The sequence below is a fragment of the Elgaria multicarinata genome, chromosome 6, assembly GCF_023053635.1.
Source record: "Elgaria multicarinata webbii isolate HBS135686 ecotype San Diego chromosome 6, rElgMul1.1.pri, whole genome shotgun sequence".
NCBI lineage: Eukaryota > Metazoa > Chordata > Lepidosauria > Squamata > Anguidae > Elgaria > Elgaria multicarinata.
Genome location: NC_086176.1, coordinates 88,156,023 through 88,174,983, shown reverse-complemented (window position 1 = coordinate 88,174,983; position 18,961 = coordinate 88,156,023). Strand labels below are relative to the sequence as shown.

Here is an 18,961-nt window from a genome sequence, read left to right as displayed (position 1 = left end):
TCGTCGCCGGGATATGACGCGAGGACAACATGGCGTCCGTGGAATCGCAGCGCAGGAGAAGGCGCCGCGAAGAGGAAGAGGCGAAAGAAGATGAAGGCTCTGAGCCAGAGGAGGAGGAGAAAGAAGGGGGAAAGGATGAGGAAGGGGAGCAAGACCGCTGGGTGGGCCCTCTACCTGGGGAGGCCGTGCAAGTGAAAAAGCGAAAAGGTAAGGGAGGAGTTGGAGAGAGCCAGGATTAGGGCGGTCCAGTGAGAAAGCTCGGGCACTGTTAGCCATGGATGGGACGAGTCTTAATATTGTGGTTCTGGCCGTGTCTGCCTGGGGGTCCCACCGAATTTCCAGGTAAATGTTTTTCGGGTTGCGACAATTTAGCCCGATCTTGACCCCTTTCCTTGGCAGTGAGTTAAATCCCATTAAAGATCCAAATCTTTGATGATCAGTGGTGTGGCAGGGTGGCTGTTGTGAATACCTGTAGTGGATTACCTCTAAAGGGTAGTACAATGAGTTGAGTGGTGCAACTACATGTACATGCTCCTTGTGCTCTGCTGTATATTTCTTGACCTACCTGTCCCATAATGGTGTTAAAATGTAGCAATTTTGTTGATCACACTTACCTGGGAGTAAGTCCCATTTCAATCATTATGACTTACTAAATGTGGTTTTCACTCAGAGTAAATTAAAATGCCAAAGTACCTCATACTGAGAAGAGCAGTAATACTGACTTTTAATTAGGAGAGAGCAATCCTATGGTCCCTGGCCGTGTGTCTCAGGGATCACAGGATTGTTTGGATTCTCTCTTCCGAGGTTGGAGACTGTGCTCTGACCTTGGAAGGTAGAGTCAGAGATCTGTCCCCTTGCAGCTGGTGCAGAAAGAACGGGGGTCCAGCGTACAAGGTCAGAAAAGCAGCAGGAGGAAAGGGGATGTTCTAGGAGGAGAGGAGACCAGAGAGACAAGGATATAAGATATCCTGAGCCTCCTCCAGCCTCCTTCCCTCCTCCTTTGAATCGCTCTTGTTAGGTAGACCAAAAAGCCCATCCAGTGAAATCGGCAGGACTGGAGGACGGGGAAGCAAAGACCACCTCTAGTGCTTCTGCCCTGCATTTAATGATTGGACACCTCCAAGTCTGAGGGCTTCCAATCATTGAAGGCACAATTGATAGGTTTGTGCCGATAATCCTTTATTGGTCAGATCCAACTTCATTGAGGTTTCAACATGGCCATAGTTTTCATGATCTATAACATTACACAGAAATCAGTTCAGTTGAAATAGAGATCAAATCATAATTTGGTTTGGATCTTAACCAAGTAACTCTTAAAAATTGGTTATAAGGAATACTAACGTTTCTCGTTTAATAACTTAACTCCACAATATTATGCTTACTTTGGAGTAAGATACACTGAAATTGGTGGGTTTTAAGATGCAATCCTATACACACTCATCTGGGAGTAAGCTCCATTGAAACTAAACATACAGATTTCCTGTGCAGATATATATAGGATTGCGCTTTTATTTCCACATCAAGTAGGATTGGGCTAGAAGGATCACTTCAATTAGATATTCTAACAAATGTTTCCTTATTGTTCATGGTGGGATCAAGCCACATGTAACATTAGGTCATCATTGTAAACATTTATATTTAGATTTTGTTTTCCACAACATTGAGAAGTATAAATGTTGTCCAAACAGATTCTGCCTAAAGATAAACTTGTTCAGAATGGGCTCTTTTAAATCAAGAAGGCAATCCAAGTATAATTTATATGGAGTATAATTTTTACGAAGCAATCTTTTTTTAATTTATTTGTAGTTCTTGACTTTGAACATGTCTACCTGGATAATCTTCCCAGTGCCTCAATGTATGAGCGCAGTTATATGCACAGAGATGTCATCACACATGTAGTATGTACTAAGTAAGTCTTTTATTTATTCAGTTTTAGCATTGTAGTACTGGATCAGGTGTGTGTTTCAGGAAGTGTTTCCTGCCTAGAGAGTGCCTCAGAGGTGAATGAATGAATAAATTTATTACGGTCATTGACCAGAACCAATAAAAACATTAATAACAAACAGACAATCCCGAACACATACATACATTACTATATTACATACATCCAGCAGTGCCTCAGAGGTGCAATGCAGTTGTGCGGTGGGTTCTCCCATTCCACTTCTCATCTCTAGGCTCAGGAGACAGGCTGTGGCTTGCCTGAGTTGTGCTGTGGTTCTGAGGCTGGTTGGAGCATCAGTGCAGCACAGCTGTGGGGACCATCATCCCACACTGCCCTCCAGAGCTCCCAGCTTAGCAGGAGAGCTGGAGATAGTCCATGCTGTGATACACTTTGGAGGCACTCCAACTGGTCTTGGAAGTACAGTGCAAAGTGGATGAGCTCCTCTGGGGTTCAGCATGATGTCTTACACCCCTCCCTTTGGGGAGATGAGCAGGATCTTGCAGAACACAAATTTTGCATAACCAGCAAGACCAGCCAAATCTGTAGGCCTCTGTGGAAAACTCTTGGATGAGACACAGATATTAGAAGGCTGCTATTGGAGGGATGGGGAATTGATAGGAAGTATTTAATCTTGATTGTATCTATGCCTGGTTGTATCCCTGCACACATTGTCCCAAGATGGCCTTTCATCATGAGGAATTGAAAGGAATAACTGTCCTATTCTGATAATAAGCTTGCTCCTGTGGAGTGGAGTGTGTGTACGCTGTTAGATACCCCCAAAGCTGAATGGGAAAAGCCTTAAAGTACACTGAAAACCTGAAAGTCCAATATTTCTAAAATGATATATTGCCATATGAGTACAGTTTTGCTGCTAATGACATCTGAATGTTTTTTTTAAAAAAAGAAATTTTAACAAGTAGTTAATGCAGTGAAAGCTTTTAAACTTGTACCAGTTCTTGTACATTTATATGAATATTTCCCAGTTGTTGTTTTTTTAAATAGGGATTCTTCAGTAACCATGGGATATTTTTTTCATCAGATTTATGTATATGTAGCATTACTATATCTAATTACTATATCTATATAAATAAAAATGTAAATGTTCGTTCGAAACAGACGTTATATCTCCGAAAATTCTTCACCGATTGCTTTGAAATTTTGACACAACGTTGCATTCGAATACGCGAGCGTTGATATGTAACTATGTTCTATATGGGGACAAAAGTTTTTCTTAAAATCGAAGAAATAGGCCTCCTCAAAACCAGTCCTGCTGATCATTGTGACATTGCCAACCAGTAGGCCAATCCACTGCTTCTGCCTCCTCTCCTATTTGCATGTTCTCTCACAATTGGCTGAGTGAATATAGATGTCACACCTGTGACAGTTACACGTTCTGAAGAAAGGTAACTGCAGGAGTTTCCACTAACCTCCTCACCATAAAAACATCCTTTTTAAAAAACCAAACAATCTGCTTTACTTCATCCAAATAATACCTCGCAGAAGATCACACTTAGGTCGTTGTAGTCGCAGAGCGGAAGTTATCATGTTGCGAAATATCAACCAGCCAAAGCTTTGCAACGGCACGCGGCTTGCAGTAAAAAAATTACTGAGCAACGTCATAGAAGCAACAATCTTGACAGGACCTTTCAAAGGTGAAGATGTCCTCATTCCTCGCATTCCTATGATTCCAACAGATATGCCATTTCAATTTAAGAGATTGCAATTCCCAATTCGATTGGCGTTTGCAATCACCATCAACAAAGCTCAGGGCCAATCTTTAGAACTGTGCGGTTTAGATCTAGACACAGATTGCTTCTCACATGGACAATGATATGTTGTGTGTTCTAGAGTCGGCAAACCAAACAATCTCTATATCTACACAGACAATGGAACAACTAAAAATATTGTATATCCACAAGCATTGTGAAATTAAACATATTAGAAACATCCGCTTTGTCTTTTCTTTCTTTTCAATTTAACCAGACTGAGCCACAGCAACGCGTGGCAGGGTACAGCTAGTAAGTACATAAAGTCATAAATATATCAAACAAATTTCATAACATCTTTAAAGCTAACATTACAATTTGCCTAAACCTATGAAAAACATCTTTTCATCAATAAGAATCACAAAAAAAATCACATTGAGATAACAAAACCTTCATTAACTAATTCAAATCTCTACAATATCTGTAGCTAAAATACATCAAAACCAATTAAATTCAAAGTTTATTGAAGCAGCAACATTACAATGATGGCAGAAAACAGAGGTGTATTAATCTCATTTAACATCACCATTAATTCTCTTTTTATTCTGTATTTTCTCTCTCCCCGCAAAAGCTTGACTTACAATAAAACCATGAAAGTTTTAATCGTCTATTAAAACATAATTAAGTCATACAGAAAACACAGTAAAAGAGTTAAACCTAGGTAATCCATAAATAAGACTTTTTTATCTGCATTTAGCTTCCATTCTTTTGAGTGGAGTCAAGAATGGAGCAGTAGGTTACACCAGTCACCTTCCTGTTGTGTTTCCATGAGACCATGGGAGGAAGCATTTATTCCAAGAAGCAATTGAGCTTTCCATCACCTTAGTGTAATCCACTACTCCTACTCTTTTCTTGCTCCTCTTGTTGTCCTGGTATCTCAGGAGTCCCATTAAGCTTCTTTATCACATTCGTCGCTGAACTGTCTGCTGAGCGTCCTTGTGTGGAACTACTAAAGCACAGCACCATTTGGTACGCCAACATCTTCAGATCCAGATCCATGTTTCTTTTATATGCTTGTTGTTGCAGGACAGATTTTGTAATAACAGCCAGCCATGATGGACATGTCAAATTCTGGAAGAAAGTAGAAGAAGGGATTGAATTTGTTAAACATTTTCGTAGCCATTTAGGTAAGACATTGTGTGTGTGTGCGAGCATGCAATGTTTTTTGTTTCTTTAGAATTGATTTCTTTCAGCGTTCCTTCTGTGTCTTTTCAGAGCACTTACACTATTAAATATTATCTTTCATGTTTAGCTATTTGGCTTGTTTATTTGTAAAATTTGACAGTGCTTAATATCCATGGCAGGAAAATCTGTAACTTCCTCTTCAAATGTGACACGTAACATAGTTTTTTTAAAAAATCTATGCCTAAGCACATGTGACCACTTTTGCCGGGTGAGTGGGCACAGTTTCTCTCCCCCCCCCCTTCCCTGGATTCCCTTTTTCTTGCCCTCCCCTTTCCCAGGTACTTGCTTTTTCTTGCCATGGTCTTCCCTGGAACCCCGCTTTTCCTGCCCCCTTCGTCCTCCTAATTTCCTTTTGGCTTCCTTCCAGTGCCACCTCTCCCTTTTCTCTCCCCCTCATCTCTTGCTTACCATCACTGCCACTTCTGCAGCCTCCTCCTCCAGATTTCCTTCCCCAGTGGCTGCCACCGCTGAGGAAGCAGGAAGTCCACACGAGCACAGAAGTAGGGAGACGTGATGGAGGTGAAAGCAGGGGTGGGAAGGGATCTTGTAGCTGACAAGAGGGGTCTTGTCAGGTGCTGCTGTTGTCATGGGTGCTGTGTTATCAATCCCTGATCTATACCACTGTTTGGATCCTTGTTATGCTTAAATGAATTTGATCCTTTCACAGGTAATAATCGTCATTTCGGGGGCTGTTCATTAACATTACTCAGGATAGGCAGACAAAGTGATTGATATGCCAATCTTAGGGAAGGGTTCAAAGGACTGTGTGAGGAGTTTCCGCCAAACGCATTAGGCTTCTGAGGTCTTTCTTCAACGCTCTGAATCACGTAAAAATCAGTCCTGAACGTTGGCTGCAGTGAGACCAGAAAAGTAGAGTAGCTTTGTATTCTGATCTTTGAATCTCTGCCTTGCAGTGAAGTCCTTCATATGTCTACTCAGAAGTAAGTCTCATTAAGTTTAATGGGACCTAAGTGTGTGTAGGATTACAACCTTGCATATCTTTACATGTTGCTTTAGTTTGTGACATAGTGTCATCTTAAGCATTTCTATGCTAATGTAATAGTTATGATGTTGTTAAATAACTTTGTCAATAAATAGAGAGTAGAATATTTCCTTTCTTTTGGTTTGATCACAATAGGTGTTGTCGAGAGTATTGCGGCTAGTTCAGAAGGGGCATTATTCTGCTCTGTTGGGGATGACAAAGCAATGAAGGTGTTTGATGTAGTGAACTTTGATATGATCAACATGCTGAAACTTGGGTAAGTCACTTTACTTTTTGTAACAGTGCTGATGGGATTACCCAGTGTTTTAGGATTCTTTCACCTAAGAGGAAATTAGAGAAAGTTATGATTGATGTTAACCTTTCCTAATGAATCTTAAATCAGTTTAGATTAAATTAAAGTGATACATTGTTAGCAGACAAGTCTTAATTATCTGGCCATTTTTGGTACACAAAGAACTGCAGCATGTTTAATTACTTTTAGCAAAGGAAGGGAAAGAGCTTATGGTGGACACCAGGAACATGCCCTCTGATGACCTCAGTGACCAAGCAGGTTGTTAAGGCAGAAGGTGCTCTCTCAGGTGTCCTGGTCCCAACCTGTTTAGAGCTTTGTATGGCCAATGATTAGGGTGGGTGGGAATTGGAGTCCAACAACATCTGCAATCTTGCATGGAAAGGAGGGTACCTACCCAGAGCTGCTCCCCTCAATTAAAGTGGCTGGGGAAATTCTAACCCATCTGTAAATTCCATATATGATTGTGAACTTGTGTTGCAATACGTGTGTGTGAGAGAGAAACTCCTTATCGCAGTATGTGTCTTGAAGAAAGAGTCTGTCGTGTCATTTCTGTTTCATGTTTTAAGTAAGAAACAGTAAGCAAAACAAAGCAAAACACTGGGGATGTCACTGAATCACGGTGCAATTCACTTGTGGTTTCTGATACATCATTTGAAAACCAATGAACGAAAGCAAGGGTGCAGAACCTCAGGCCTAGAGGCCAAATCCTGCCCTCTTTGGTCCATGTTCAGTTCTCTAGGGTTCCCCAGAAGCCGCACCCCACTAGTTGCTTTGTGGATTCCTGACTTTTGTGCAATCTTTTCCCCCATTGTAAAAGGTTGAAATGCCTCACCTAAGGCTTAGTTACTGACTGTAAGAGCGTTAAAGTAAAATATGCTGGTACTTTTGCAGCAGCCCTGCCCTTTTTGCCTTGGAGGTCTACCACTGGAATGCAGCCCTTGAGACATTCTCTAAAATGAAATTTGGCCCTCAGACTGAAAGAGGTTCTGCACCGCTGAACTATAGCAGCCAACTTACTGCAGCTGTGATTATATAATATTCTTTTTTCTGTATCTTCGGATTACTACGTGCCTGTTTTATTTGTTTGTTTGGAATATCAACATGGCATATTTCACTTCTAATCCTAAAACCATGCTAATATGATCATTCTGTTTTCTCTAGCTACTACCCCGGGCAGTGTGAATGGGTATACTGCCCAGGAGATGCTATATCTTCAGTTGCAGCCTCTGAGAAGAGTACTGGAAAAATATTCATATATGATGGTCGAGGAAATAACCAACCACTTCATATTTTTGATAAACTCCATACATCCCCTCTTACTCAGATACGACTGAACTCTGTCTATAAAGTTGTAGTATCTTCTGACAAGTCTGGAATGATTGAATACTGGACTGGGCCTCCTCATGAATACAAATTTCCCAAAAATGTGAACTGGGAATATAAAACAGACACCGATTTATATGAATTTGCTAAATGTAAAGCATACCTAACAAGTATATGTTTCTCCTCCGATGGCAAAAAAATGGCTACTATCGGTTCTGACAGAAAAGTCCGAATTTTCAGATTCTTAACAGGGAAACTTATGAGGGTCTTTGATGAATCCTTGAGTGTAAGTTTATTTTATTTTTTTCCATATTCATTTACTTGCCAGTACAGATAATGCTCTTTAATTCTTTCAAAGATGAGATTTGGATCCAGGATTTGGGTTGGATCCAGGATCTGCCTCCCATGAGAGGAAAGGGTCCATCTCAGAAGGGACCTGTGCCTGATTTTCAGGGGTCCCTCTTTCCCACCACACCACAGCTCACCTCATTCAGCAAGCTCTCCTGACTCTAACTGGGTGCAGACAACATGATAACCAATGGTGGTTTAAATGGTTATTTAACCCACCATGAGTTATTGTGTTGTGTGGAGGGAGTTTTTAAACCAACGGTTGGTTATTTAGCCAAAATAACCAACGCTGTGCAGAGTTAGCTATTTGAACCACCATTGGTTATCATGATGTGTTGAGAGCACCGTTAGTTATTTCCTCAGCCACTGTTGGTTATTTCATCAGCCACAGAGTTACAAGGCAAAAGTGGCACCTGCCACTCTAGTCCAGTTGGCAGGCTAGATTTTTTGGCAGCAATGGCTGATGGGATCCTAGCAGGAGGACTGAGGGGGGAGAGAGGGTGGGGGATGAGTGAGTCAACTCAGCGTGGGCTAATTGTCAACGTTGATCGTAATCCACACCACAGTTGATTATTATCATGTTGTGTGGGGAGTACTGTGTAGTTGAATGCAACATTTTCAGGCAGCTGGAGGAGCTGCCATGGGAAGAAATGGGTGGGAAAGTCCTGTTCTACCAGCACAGTTGCCCCAGCTTAAATCTGAATCCATCCTAATATGTTTATGGAAATATTTTGTATGGATATTATATGTGCATACATTATCCCTCTTGGTTCAAGAGCATTTTGAGCACATTAGTTTGGATTCCCTTTGTAATTTGTCCTGTTGTCAGTTCTAAACTCTAGTACATAAAACTGTACTGAACTGAAGCCAATACAGTTACTACTACAATTATGATTTACTATTTAGGTGTTGGTATACTTAATCCAAGTCAAGTTACACTCATAGGTAAGTGTCTTGTGTCTGTAGATGTTTACTGAGCTACAACAGATGAGACAGCAACTACCAGACATGGAATTTGGACGACGTATGGCTGTGGAGCGAGAGCTTGAGAAAGTTGATGCTGTAAGGTTAATTAACATCATTTTTGATGAAACTGGACACTTCGTACTCTATGGGACAATGTTGGGAATTAAGGTCATAAATGTCGAAACAAACCGGTAAGTATCGCTCTTACTATTTTACAATAAAATAATTATAGCTATATTGCCTAGGGATTTTGCCCAGAGATTTTAAAGAGAGAACTTCAACATTCAAGTGTATTTTAATTGCTCCAAATTTGTACATGATATAGACTTGATCCATCTAGTTTACATGACTCATGGCAGTTGATCTGCTGGTAGACTGTTTACCATTTTATTTATTGTTATAACAGTCTATTTTATTTGGGGTGGGGTAGCTTATTTCTGATGTGTTGAGAATTGTTAGTGAGACAAACACACATAACTCTGTTATGTAAACGATTACATCGATACGCAGCTCATTCCCAATTCACAATTTTGACATCTGTATCGATAAACCTAGCACTACCAGTAGTTAACCCTTAGACTGGAAACGGTAAACTGGCGGTTTTCTGGCTTTCTAAATTTATTTATTTATTCTGCAAATGTTGGGGTTTCACCAAGCCTTCTGATATCCTCCTCTTGAGTATAGATGGTGTCATTCTGGATATGTAAGCATGGACATTCAGAGAATGAGTTCACTAATGGTATATAAGAAGCCTTGGCCATCCCTGAGCACATGTGTTTCGTAATAGGGAAGCCCCTACTGTTGTTTTTCTAATCATCTTCCATTTCTGAGGGCTTTGGTTGTGCAGCAAACTACCCTTAGCTTCTGGGGCTTACTTTTATTTTTCCACTGGATAATAAAAGTAAGCCCCAGAATAAAAAGGTTGCCCATCACTGCCATAGACGAACATTATGGGCCTCTATGTGGGAAGCTGCTGAAAATCCTAAGGTGTTGTTAGCACTTTTCCACACATTCTGTGACATTTGTATGGTAATTACCATGGGCATCATTCCAACTATGTGCAAATTCCATGCCTAGCTTCACACAATCTCTGTTGAAAGAGACTACACACATAATGTGCAGTTCACCACATGGTAAAAGGAATTCAAACCACACACAAGTATTTCCAGTAGCTTGCCTTATAAGATGAAAATTGATAATTTAGAACTGGTTTCTGATACACAGTTGCTGGCACGTTATCATATTCCAATGATATCAGGTGTATTGCTTCTAAATGTGTATATGTTATATTTATGGTGTTATATTTATGGTGTCTTGAGAAAAAGGCTGTTTATTGACTTCTGTAGCTAGCTCTGAATTAATCTAATCTGAAGTTCACCTACTGTTCTTCATGTAGGTGGCAAAACTTCCAGATTGCATGGCTAGGGAGGTTTTAGTGTTGTTATTGTCATCCTGAAAAAAACAAACAGCAGATTTGCAAGGATATAATACTCTTATTCATGGGTTCTCAACAAGGGGGGAATTCCCCCCCCCGGGGGGGGATTTTAGGGACCACTATTCAGCAAGGTATGATGTCCTGTATATTATGTCTTCCTACACATGTTATTAAAAACGTCCCAGAAAAGTGTCATGTTGTCTGCAAAAGCCAGGCCTTTGCTCTCTTTTCCCTCCTTCCCTTGCAATCCTAGAAGTTTCAAGCTTCCCATTTAAAGGGGCAACGCAAAGCATGGGATGAGAATGTAAAAGGGGCCATACTTTGCGTTGCCCCTTTAAATGGGACTAATATAGAAAAAAATAAAAGATTTTCAATATTATATGCATACTATTTGGAATGCACATTTTGAGTTAGACTATCTTGGGAAGGGGGGAATTATATTCTGAACAATGGTGAAAGGGGGGAATGGAGCAAAAAAAGTTGAGAACCACTGCTCTAATTAATCAAAATGAATGGAGGATGCTCTGAAGTATCGCAGCAAAGTCACATTGTTGATTCAAGAGTAGCAGATGTCATGATAACGTTGTAACTTCATTATACTGATTCTGGATTTTTATTTCCTGTGTGTAGATGTGTTAGAATCCTAGGCAAACAGGAGAACATCAGAGTTATGCAGCTGGCTCTGTTCCAGGGTGTAGCAAAGAAACATCGTGCTGCTGTTACTGTAGAGATGAAAGCATCTGATAATCCTGTTCTTCAGAACATCCAAGCAGATCCAACTATAATCTGTACCTCCTTTAAAAAGAACAGATTTTATATGGTACGTTTATTATTTCCAGTTCAATTAGCTTTTTCTCCCTAGACATATTGTCTATTTTTATTTCGCCTTTGATAACAGCCTGTTCTTGTAACTCACAACGTGATCCTGGTTCTAACATGTATTTTTGTACATGCATGCAATTGTTCTTCCTTCTATTAAACCAGGGAAATATCCAGGTAGATACTTCATTATGGGATCTCCACTTGATGGTTACAACATTGCAATAGCTTCATAGAACGTTATCATCTTAGCAACTGAGTGGCTTTTTTGGATCATGGGCTGCCCCATTACTAGATCCCATCTTAGACCAGGAATAACTAAAGATTATGCTGCTTTATCAGTTCCTATTAGATAATTGCTTTCCCCTTTTTTCCAAGTTCAGATGCCATCATCTCTTAAGCCATTCTTCATAAGAAAGAAGCTCCATATGTATCCCTGGTCACTTATTTGTTTGATTTTGTATCTATGCTCTCCATCATATCCCTTTTGAGATGAGGCAACCAGCATTTTGCATGTGGATGCACCATAAATGTATATATAGTATTGTGATACTTGCTGTTTAATTTTTAGTCTTCTTCCTAATAATTTCATTAATTTTTCATATATATATATATTGCTGCCACAGTTGTGGATAGCACAGCAGTAAATGCAGAAGAAAGCTACAAAGATGATACAGGTTTTATAAGACAAAGTCTTTAAGTCTAAATATAGGAGATAAGGTTAGCTCACTGAAAAAAATGTAACTTTCCAGGTGGGGAGAGAGTTGCTTACTGCCTTCAAATATATTAAAAGATGTCAAGGTACAATACTTTCCATTTAGAATAGGACACAAAGCAATTGCCAAACTACAGGACGGCAGCAAATGTATAGATTCAGCAGCCACATAAGCTGCCTAGCGAGCCTGTGGATAGGATATAGAGGCAGCATGTTGCAGAGACTACAGTACATGTTCTCTGGATATCTTCCTACGAGTCTTAACAATACAAGAGAAACAAGGATGCTACTGTCTTGTCCTTCAGTTTACCAAACGTGAACCAGAAGACACCAAGAGTGCAGATTCTGACAGAGATGTATTTAATGAGAAGCCATCTAAAGAAGAAGTCATGGCAGCCACTCAAGCTGAAGGGCCCAAGCGAGTTTCTGATAGTGCCATTATCCACACAAGCATGGGAGATATTCATGTCAAGCTCTTTCCTGTTGAGTATGTATACGAGTATTTTTTTTCCATTGGAGGGGGGATCACTTTCTGTGACGGCTCATTACCTAGAACTAAGGTTGGACCATGCATTGACATAGCTGATAGATTTGCACCTATTCGTGTTGTTTGCTTCTGTTCCATTCCCTCATCTCTACCCTACTGCCTTTTTCTGGATGGAATAGCGTATTCCTTTGTAGAAAGATGAAATCTAAGGAAGGTATTATTACATTTCTCCCCAGCTGGGGCACACATTCCTTTGTACACACACTTTCCCAGTGTGAGATGATCAAGCCGGATTTCTCAGCTTAAACAGGTACAAAGAATGTGGCAGTGAACCTAGAGCTGTCTTCCTACTGAGTGATCTTCTGGGTGATTCTAGGGGCATGTCTACACCTCCCGGGGGAGTGGGAAGGATCTCATGATATGCTGATTGCGAGATCCTCCCCCTACATTCACACGCAGCATGCGACCTCCAGGGAGGAAGGAGGACATCACGCCTGCCATTTTTTTTAAAGAAAAGGACATGGAGCACACCTGTGCTCCAGCTAAAAAGTAAGTTAAAAACAAAAAACAAAAGCCGACTCTGCTCCCCTCCCCACCCCCGATGGGCAAGGGGTGCTTGAAGAGCTCAGTGCCCTGTGCCTGGTTCCCAGCTCCTCGCATTTACTTGCGAGGAGCTGAGACGTAACCGGGACGGCCACCCACACCTCCCGTGTTCTTGGGATGATCCCGAGACCACGGGAAAAAACAGGTTAAAAGCCGTCCCGGTTATCCTGGGGAAATGAAGGGATCTTCCCTCCCTGCCCCCGGGATCCCCTGTGCGTCATGTGGACACACAGGGATGATCCTGGGGCAATCCCCGGGAAAAGGCATGGTCTAGACATGCCCTAGGTCTTCCATAGACAGAGACAATCAATTAGAATGTAGCACATAGAAAAAATATACCTATACCTGAACTGACATTTTCAGGAAGGGAATCTGAGGAGCTGAGGCAAATAATGAGGAGGTGTTGACATTTTAGACATTATTGACCAATTAAAAATAAACAAATTACTGTATCCAGATGGTATTCATCCAAGAGTTCCTAAAGAACTGAAATGTGATCGGTCTCTGTACCCAAGATCATCCTGTGTACCAGAGATCTGGAAAATGGCACCTAGGCTGGGATTTAGGAAATTACTGACAGGTTAGATGAACATTTGTTCTGATCAAATCGATGGAAAACATTATTAAAGAAAAAAAATCTACAAACATAGAAGGAAAAGTTTTGCTGAAGAAGAAACAACATGGCTTCTGCAAAGGTAAGTCCGGTCTCACTAACCTTTTAAAAGAGTTCTTTCAGAGTGTCAACAAACATGTGGATAGGGGTGATATGGTAGACATTGTTTACTTGGACTTTCAAAGCATTTTTGAGGATTCCCCAAGAATCAGAATTTGAACTTTTGAACTTTTTCATAAATGATCTGGATTTAGGAATGAGCAGTGAGGTGGCCAAGTTTGCTAATAATTTTGCTAGTTATTTAGGGTGGTTAGAACAAAAGTGATATTGAAGACCTCCAAAGGAATCTCTCCAAATGGGGGTGGGGGGTGGGCATTAAAATGGCAAATGTGGTTCAATGTAAGCAAGTGTAAAGTGATGCACATTGTGGCAAAAAAATAAAAATGCAGCTTCATAGATATGCTGATGGGGTTTGAGCTGGCATTGACTGACCAAGGAAAGGATCTTAGGGCTGTGGTGGATTGCTCAATGAAAATGACCCTGCTTCTGCTGTGAAGAAAGGCAAATTCAATGTTGGGAATCATTAGGAAAGGAATTGAAACTAAAACTGACAATATCGTAATGTCTTTATACAAACATATGGCACAACAACTCTTGAAGAGTGTGTAATGTTTTTGCCACTACATCTCAAGAAGGATATGGTAGAGCTGGAAAAGTTGTAGAAAAGGGCAATCAGAATTATCAGGGGTGCTGCAACATCTCCCCTATGAAGAAAGCACTTGGGGCTTTTTGGTTTAGAAAAACAGGCAAATTTGGGCTATGATAAAACTGTATAAGATTATATATGGTGTGGCGAAAGTGGATAATGCTCCCCATAATATTAAAATCTGGGGTTTTCCAGCAAAGCTGAATATTGGGAGATTAAAGACAGATGAAAGTTATCAGTGGCTACTAATCATGATAGCTACATATTACTTCCAGTTGCTGGGGAGCATAAGTAGGAGAGTGCTGTTACACTCGTGTACTGCTTGTGGGTGTCCATAGATATTTGGTTGGCCACAGTGAGAACAGAATGCTGGATTAAATAAGGCTCTTATGTCTTAATTCAAAACATTAACTTTGGGCACTGCTGACTGGGGAATGCTGGGAGTTGTAGGACTTGGCTCTGTCTAAACATGCATAGGATTGCACTTCTAGTACATTGTAATAACACAGAATACATCTGATTGCAGGTGCCCCAAAACAGTGGAAAATTTCTGCGTACACAGCAGGAATAGTTATTACAATGGTCACACCTTTCACCGCATCATAAAGGTAACTAGTGACTAACTGTTTTAGTAATATCTTCGTCTTCTGAGTTGAATGACATTGCCTTGTTGAGATTATATTGTTTATGTCAATGGGGTTGCAGTATCTTTGACTTGCCTGTCCCAGAGTGGCTCCATGCATAATACTTATAGGCAGCTGCTTTATACAGACTCAGACCATTGCCATGGATCAAACCTTAGATTGTCTCAATGGAAAGCATCTGCTCTGTCATTGAGCTGCACCCACTCCCATACTTAGGGTTCTCTGTGATCAAGACCTTCCTGTGGATTTGTATTTCATAAAGAATTTCCTAATTGCAGCCACAGCGTATCAGTCCCTGGGATGTAACAGCTTCCAGAACAAAAGGCATTGCTGCTTCAGCTGCAGCTGTCACCAACAAAAGCATTTCTGTCTTCTAAAATTACTGATGCATTGCTTCCCCTTCACTATCCATCTGGGGTGTGGGTGTGTGGGTGGGTGTGCCTGCTAATGTATGTCGAGTTTGACATCTTGTGTCTACCCCAAAGCTATCATATAAATAAAACTGTTAATATGCTAGCAAAATGCCAAGGATGATAAATTGATCAGATAAAGAGGTGAGATAGTAGTTTTTTAAAAAAAATAAACTTAAGCTGTCCCTCCAGCACTAATTTGTCATTTAACTTGGAATACTGTGTACGGCTCTGGGTGACCCATCTCAAAAAGGATATCATAAAGCTAGAAATGGGCAACCAAAAGGAACAGGACGTTGGAGCACCTTCCCTACGAGCAAAGGCTCAAGCATTTGGTGCTCTTTAGTTGAGAAAAAGATGAAGATTAAGGGGAGATGTGGTAGAGGTTTATAACATTATGCATGTTGAGAAGGTATATTGCTTCGCTTAATGAAACTGTTTGGCAGTAGATTCATGACAGAAAAAAGAAAGTACATCTTCATTGTGAATAATTAACTTGCAAACTTTGCTGCCACAAGAGTGATCGCTTTGGCTTAGAGGGCTTTAAAGGGGGATAAGACAAACTCATGAAGGATAAGGCCATCAGTGCCTGCTGGTCATGATGTTTCTGTGCTGCCTTCAGACTGTATGTTTCTGAAGACCAGTTGCTGGGAACAGCAGCAGATCAGCGCTATTGTCCTCAGTATCTAGATAGCCACAGATGTAGGCAGGATGTTGGACTACATGTGTCTTTGGTCTGACTCATCAGAGCAATTCTTACATCCTTAAATTGTGACTATATGGGGGGTATGACTTTTATTTTCCATGCAGGGCTTCATGATTCAAACTGGTGATCCTACTGGCACTGGAATGGGAGGCGAAAGCATCTGGGGAGGAGAATTTGAGGACGAGTTCCACTCAACTTTACGACATGACAGACCCTACACACTTAGTATGGCTAACGCAGGACCAAACACCAATGGCTCACAGTTCTTCGTAACAGTAGTACCAACGGTAAGTAACACAGTAGCTGGCTGTTCAAGTAGCAAGATGAGTAGCAAGGCGTTTTGAAGCCATTTATGTTTCGAACTGGAATCAAAAGGAAATCCAGTGGAGTCTACAGTCTAGTGGGAGATCTGAGAGTTCAGCTGGAATCAGGGCCACCCTTGGCTCTTGCCCAGACTACCATAGCATGTGATGGGATGCACAAGCCAGTTGCTCTGAGCAATTTGCAGCTTTGGTGGTATGCAAAAGGAAGAATAAGTCTAAAGGCAGAATCCAACATCGTATGAGCAGGACTTTCTCCTCCACTCCTACATTCTACCCACGCTCTGGAAAACCCTCCCTCGTGTGGTGGAAAAACCCTCTGAAAACCCCTCCCTCGGAAAGTGTTATAGCTTTTAAATGCCTCCTAAATACGTACCTCTTCACACAGGCTTACCCTGGACTGTAATTTGTCTGATTTTATATTGCACTTTTACTGTTTGGTGTTTTAATTTATTGTATACTTACTGTAATTTATTGTTTTAATTGTGCACTGCCTGGAGAGCCTCGGCTATCGGGCAGTATAAAAAGTAATAAATAAATAAAATAAATTCCCAAAATCTGGTCTGGAGGGTCCCCTAATCTTCTGGAGCAGACTTGAGGGTGGGGGTGCACAGAGGGGAGAGGGAATTTCTCCCCTCCTCATTCTGCTGACAGAAGCAGTTCCATCAGTGGAGGACTTAATTGGATTCCACCCTAAGGGCTTCAACACGCCTCTGAAACTTAACGCAAGATCAGAGAAGTGCTCTCAGCCACAGGGCCATAACAATAGGCTGCACTTTGCCTTCCATAGTGTAGGGCTGCACCCGAGACACAACATGGCTGTAGGCACTTGGGCATGTTGTATGATCCAGCTTCAGCTCTATCAGCAACTGCAGTGCCATTTAATAGAGCAGAGGGTTTTCAATCTTGGTTTAAAGCCCTCCTCATCTGTAGTGACACAAAAACCTCTCTGATTGTGTTACTTGTTATGAAAGTGAATGACGATCAGAAAGTAAGTTTGCATACTAAGATATTATAGGCAAAACATGGCAAGACTGCATGTTCACTGTTATTGTTGTTACTATATATGTGTTTGTGTAAGAGTGTGTGTGTATACATGGACTCAGTTAACAATACATCCATTCGTACACACCCATATGCATGTAGGGAGCACAGTTGGTTACTGCACAAACATTTCCTAGGCCTTAAAGCCCAATGAAATATTGGTGCTGTGTGAAACAGCCCAGATCTAATCACATTGTTTCACATTTTATGCCGAGATGAGTTTATTACTTTGCATTGAAATGCCTTAGGAACCAGTAAACAAAAAAGGGGTTACATTTTTTTAAAAAATAAATAGCTCCAACAATCTGTTTTGGGGTGAAGGTGGCAGGATTTAGTTCTTCCCCATCATATTATCAGCACAATAATCTTGATGACCTATTGCATGCAGTTTGGGCTTCACAGCCCACAGGTAGCACCTGTTTTGTGCCTATAATTCCCTCTGCAGCTAGGGATATATGTGCAGCAGCCTGCTTCCATGCATGCCTTGCCTTAGATGGGAGTACAGAAGAGGACAGTAAAGAAAGACGCATTCGGTATAGTCATGGTTAGTTCTGTCTTCCCCAACCTCCAGATGTTTTGGACTGCAAATCCCATCATTCACAGGCAGCATCTTCATACTGGCTAGGAATGATGGGAGTTGCAGTCCAACACCTTTGGTGAGCATGAAGTTGGGAAAGGCTGGTTTAGTCTTTGCACAGATCCCACCAATGGGATTACATTACTGCTCTTACATTAATAAAAAAATTCTCTTTCTTTTGCTCTCTCAACTTAATATGACTGTGTATAGCCATGGCTGGACAACAAGCACAGCGTGTTTGGAAGAGTATCGAAAGGAATGGAAGTCGTTCAGAGAATTTCAAATGTGAAAGTCAATCCAAAAACCGACAAACCCTATGAAGATGTCAGCATTATTAATATCACAGTGAAATGAATGCAGGATTTATAAGAAATCTCCAGGTGGAGCAAATTCTAGTACAATGAGTATACGGTATTCTTATTTCTGCTGTAAAAAGCTACAGAGAAGATACCAGCCTTTCCAGTTATCATGTCTCTGAGATGCTCTGAACTGTATTTTTAATGTTTTTTATAAAAATAAAAGCCAGATGTCTTATTAGAAGAGTGTGTTTTGTGTTTCTCTGTATAAGGCAGGCGTGCAGGCCTGAGCACCAGATTGTCCTCTGGAGTTCCCCAGGAGACCACAGCCACCAATTGCCTGGCGATTTCCCAGCTTCTGTAAACTGTTTTCACATTCTAAAACTTCACAATGTCTCTCCCACTGCTTAGTTCCTGACAGTAAGTGCTTTAAGTTAAATTAGGCTTGTATTTGTTTCTTGCCTTCACCCGGCCCGCCAGTAGAATGAGCCCTCCCAAGACTGGCCTCTGAAGTGGAATTTGGCCTTTGGGCTGAAAGAGGTATCGCATCCCTGGTATAAGGTATGTACGTATTTCATTGGTTCCTTGTTTAAGTACTTCAGCATTGCCACTGGTGTTGTATACCTATCCCAACATTAGAATGTATGTTTTCCAACTCATCTGACAAAATAGCATCTCCAATAAATATAACAAGAACATCCCTCCTAAGGGCTTGGGAAATATTTGTAAGTGCTTGATTTAGAAGTGTGTGTTTGTCAAAA

General features: G+C 41.0%; 1 protein-coding gene across 1 annotated transcript; it reads left to right on the top strand.

Annotated features, from left to right (window-relative positions):
* Positions 1 to 2: 2 nt before the first annotated feature.
* PPWD1 (peptidylprolyl isomerase domain and WD repeat containing 1) lies at positions 3 to 18,444 on the top strand. Its single transcript, XM_063128011.1, has 11 exons — positions 3 to 207; positions 1,807 to 1,909; positions 4,735 to 4,835; positions 6,032 to 6,152; positions 7,350 to 7,797; positions 8,826 to 9,016; positions 10,891 to 11,080; positions 12,100 to 12,281; positions 14,730 to 14,811; positions 16,068 to 16,250; positions 18,115 to 18,444. The coding sequence occupies exons 1-11, from the start codon at positions 30 to 32 to the stop codon at positions 18,256 to 18,258; spliced, it is 1,923 nt and encodes a 640-aa protein (XP_062984081.1). The 5' UTR covers positions 3 to 29; the 3' UTR covers positions 18,259 to 18,444.
* The last annotated feature ends 517 nt before the right edge of the window (positions 18,445 to 18,961 follow it).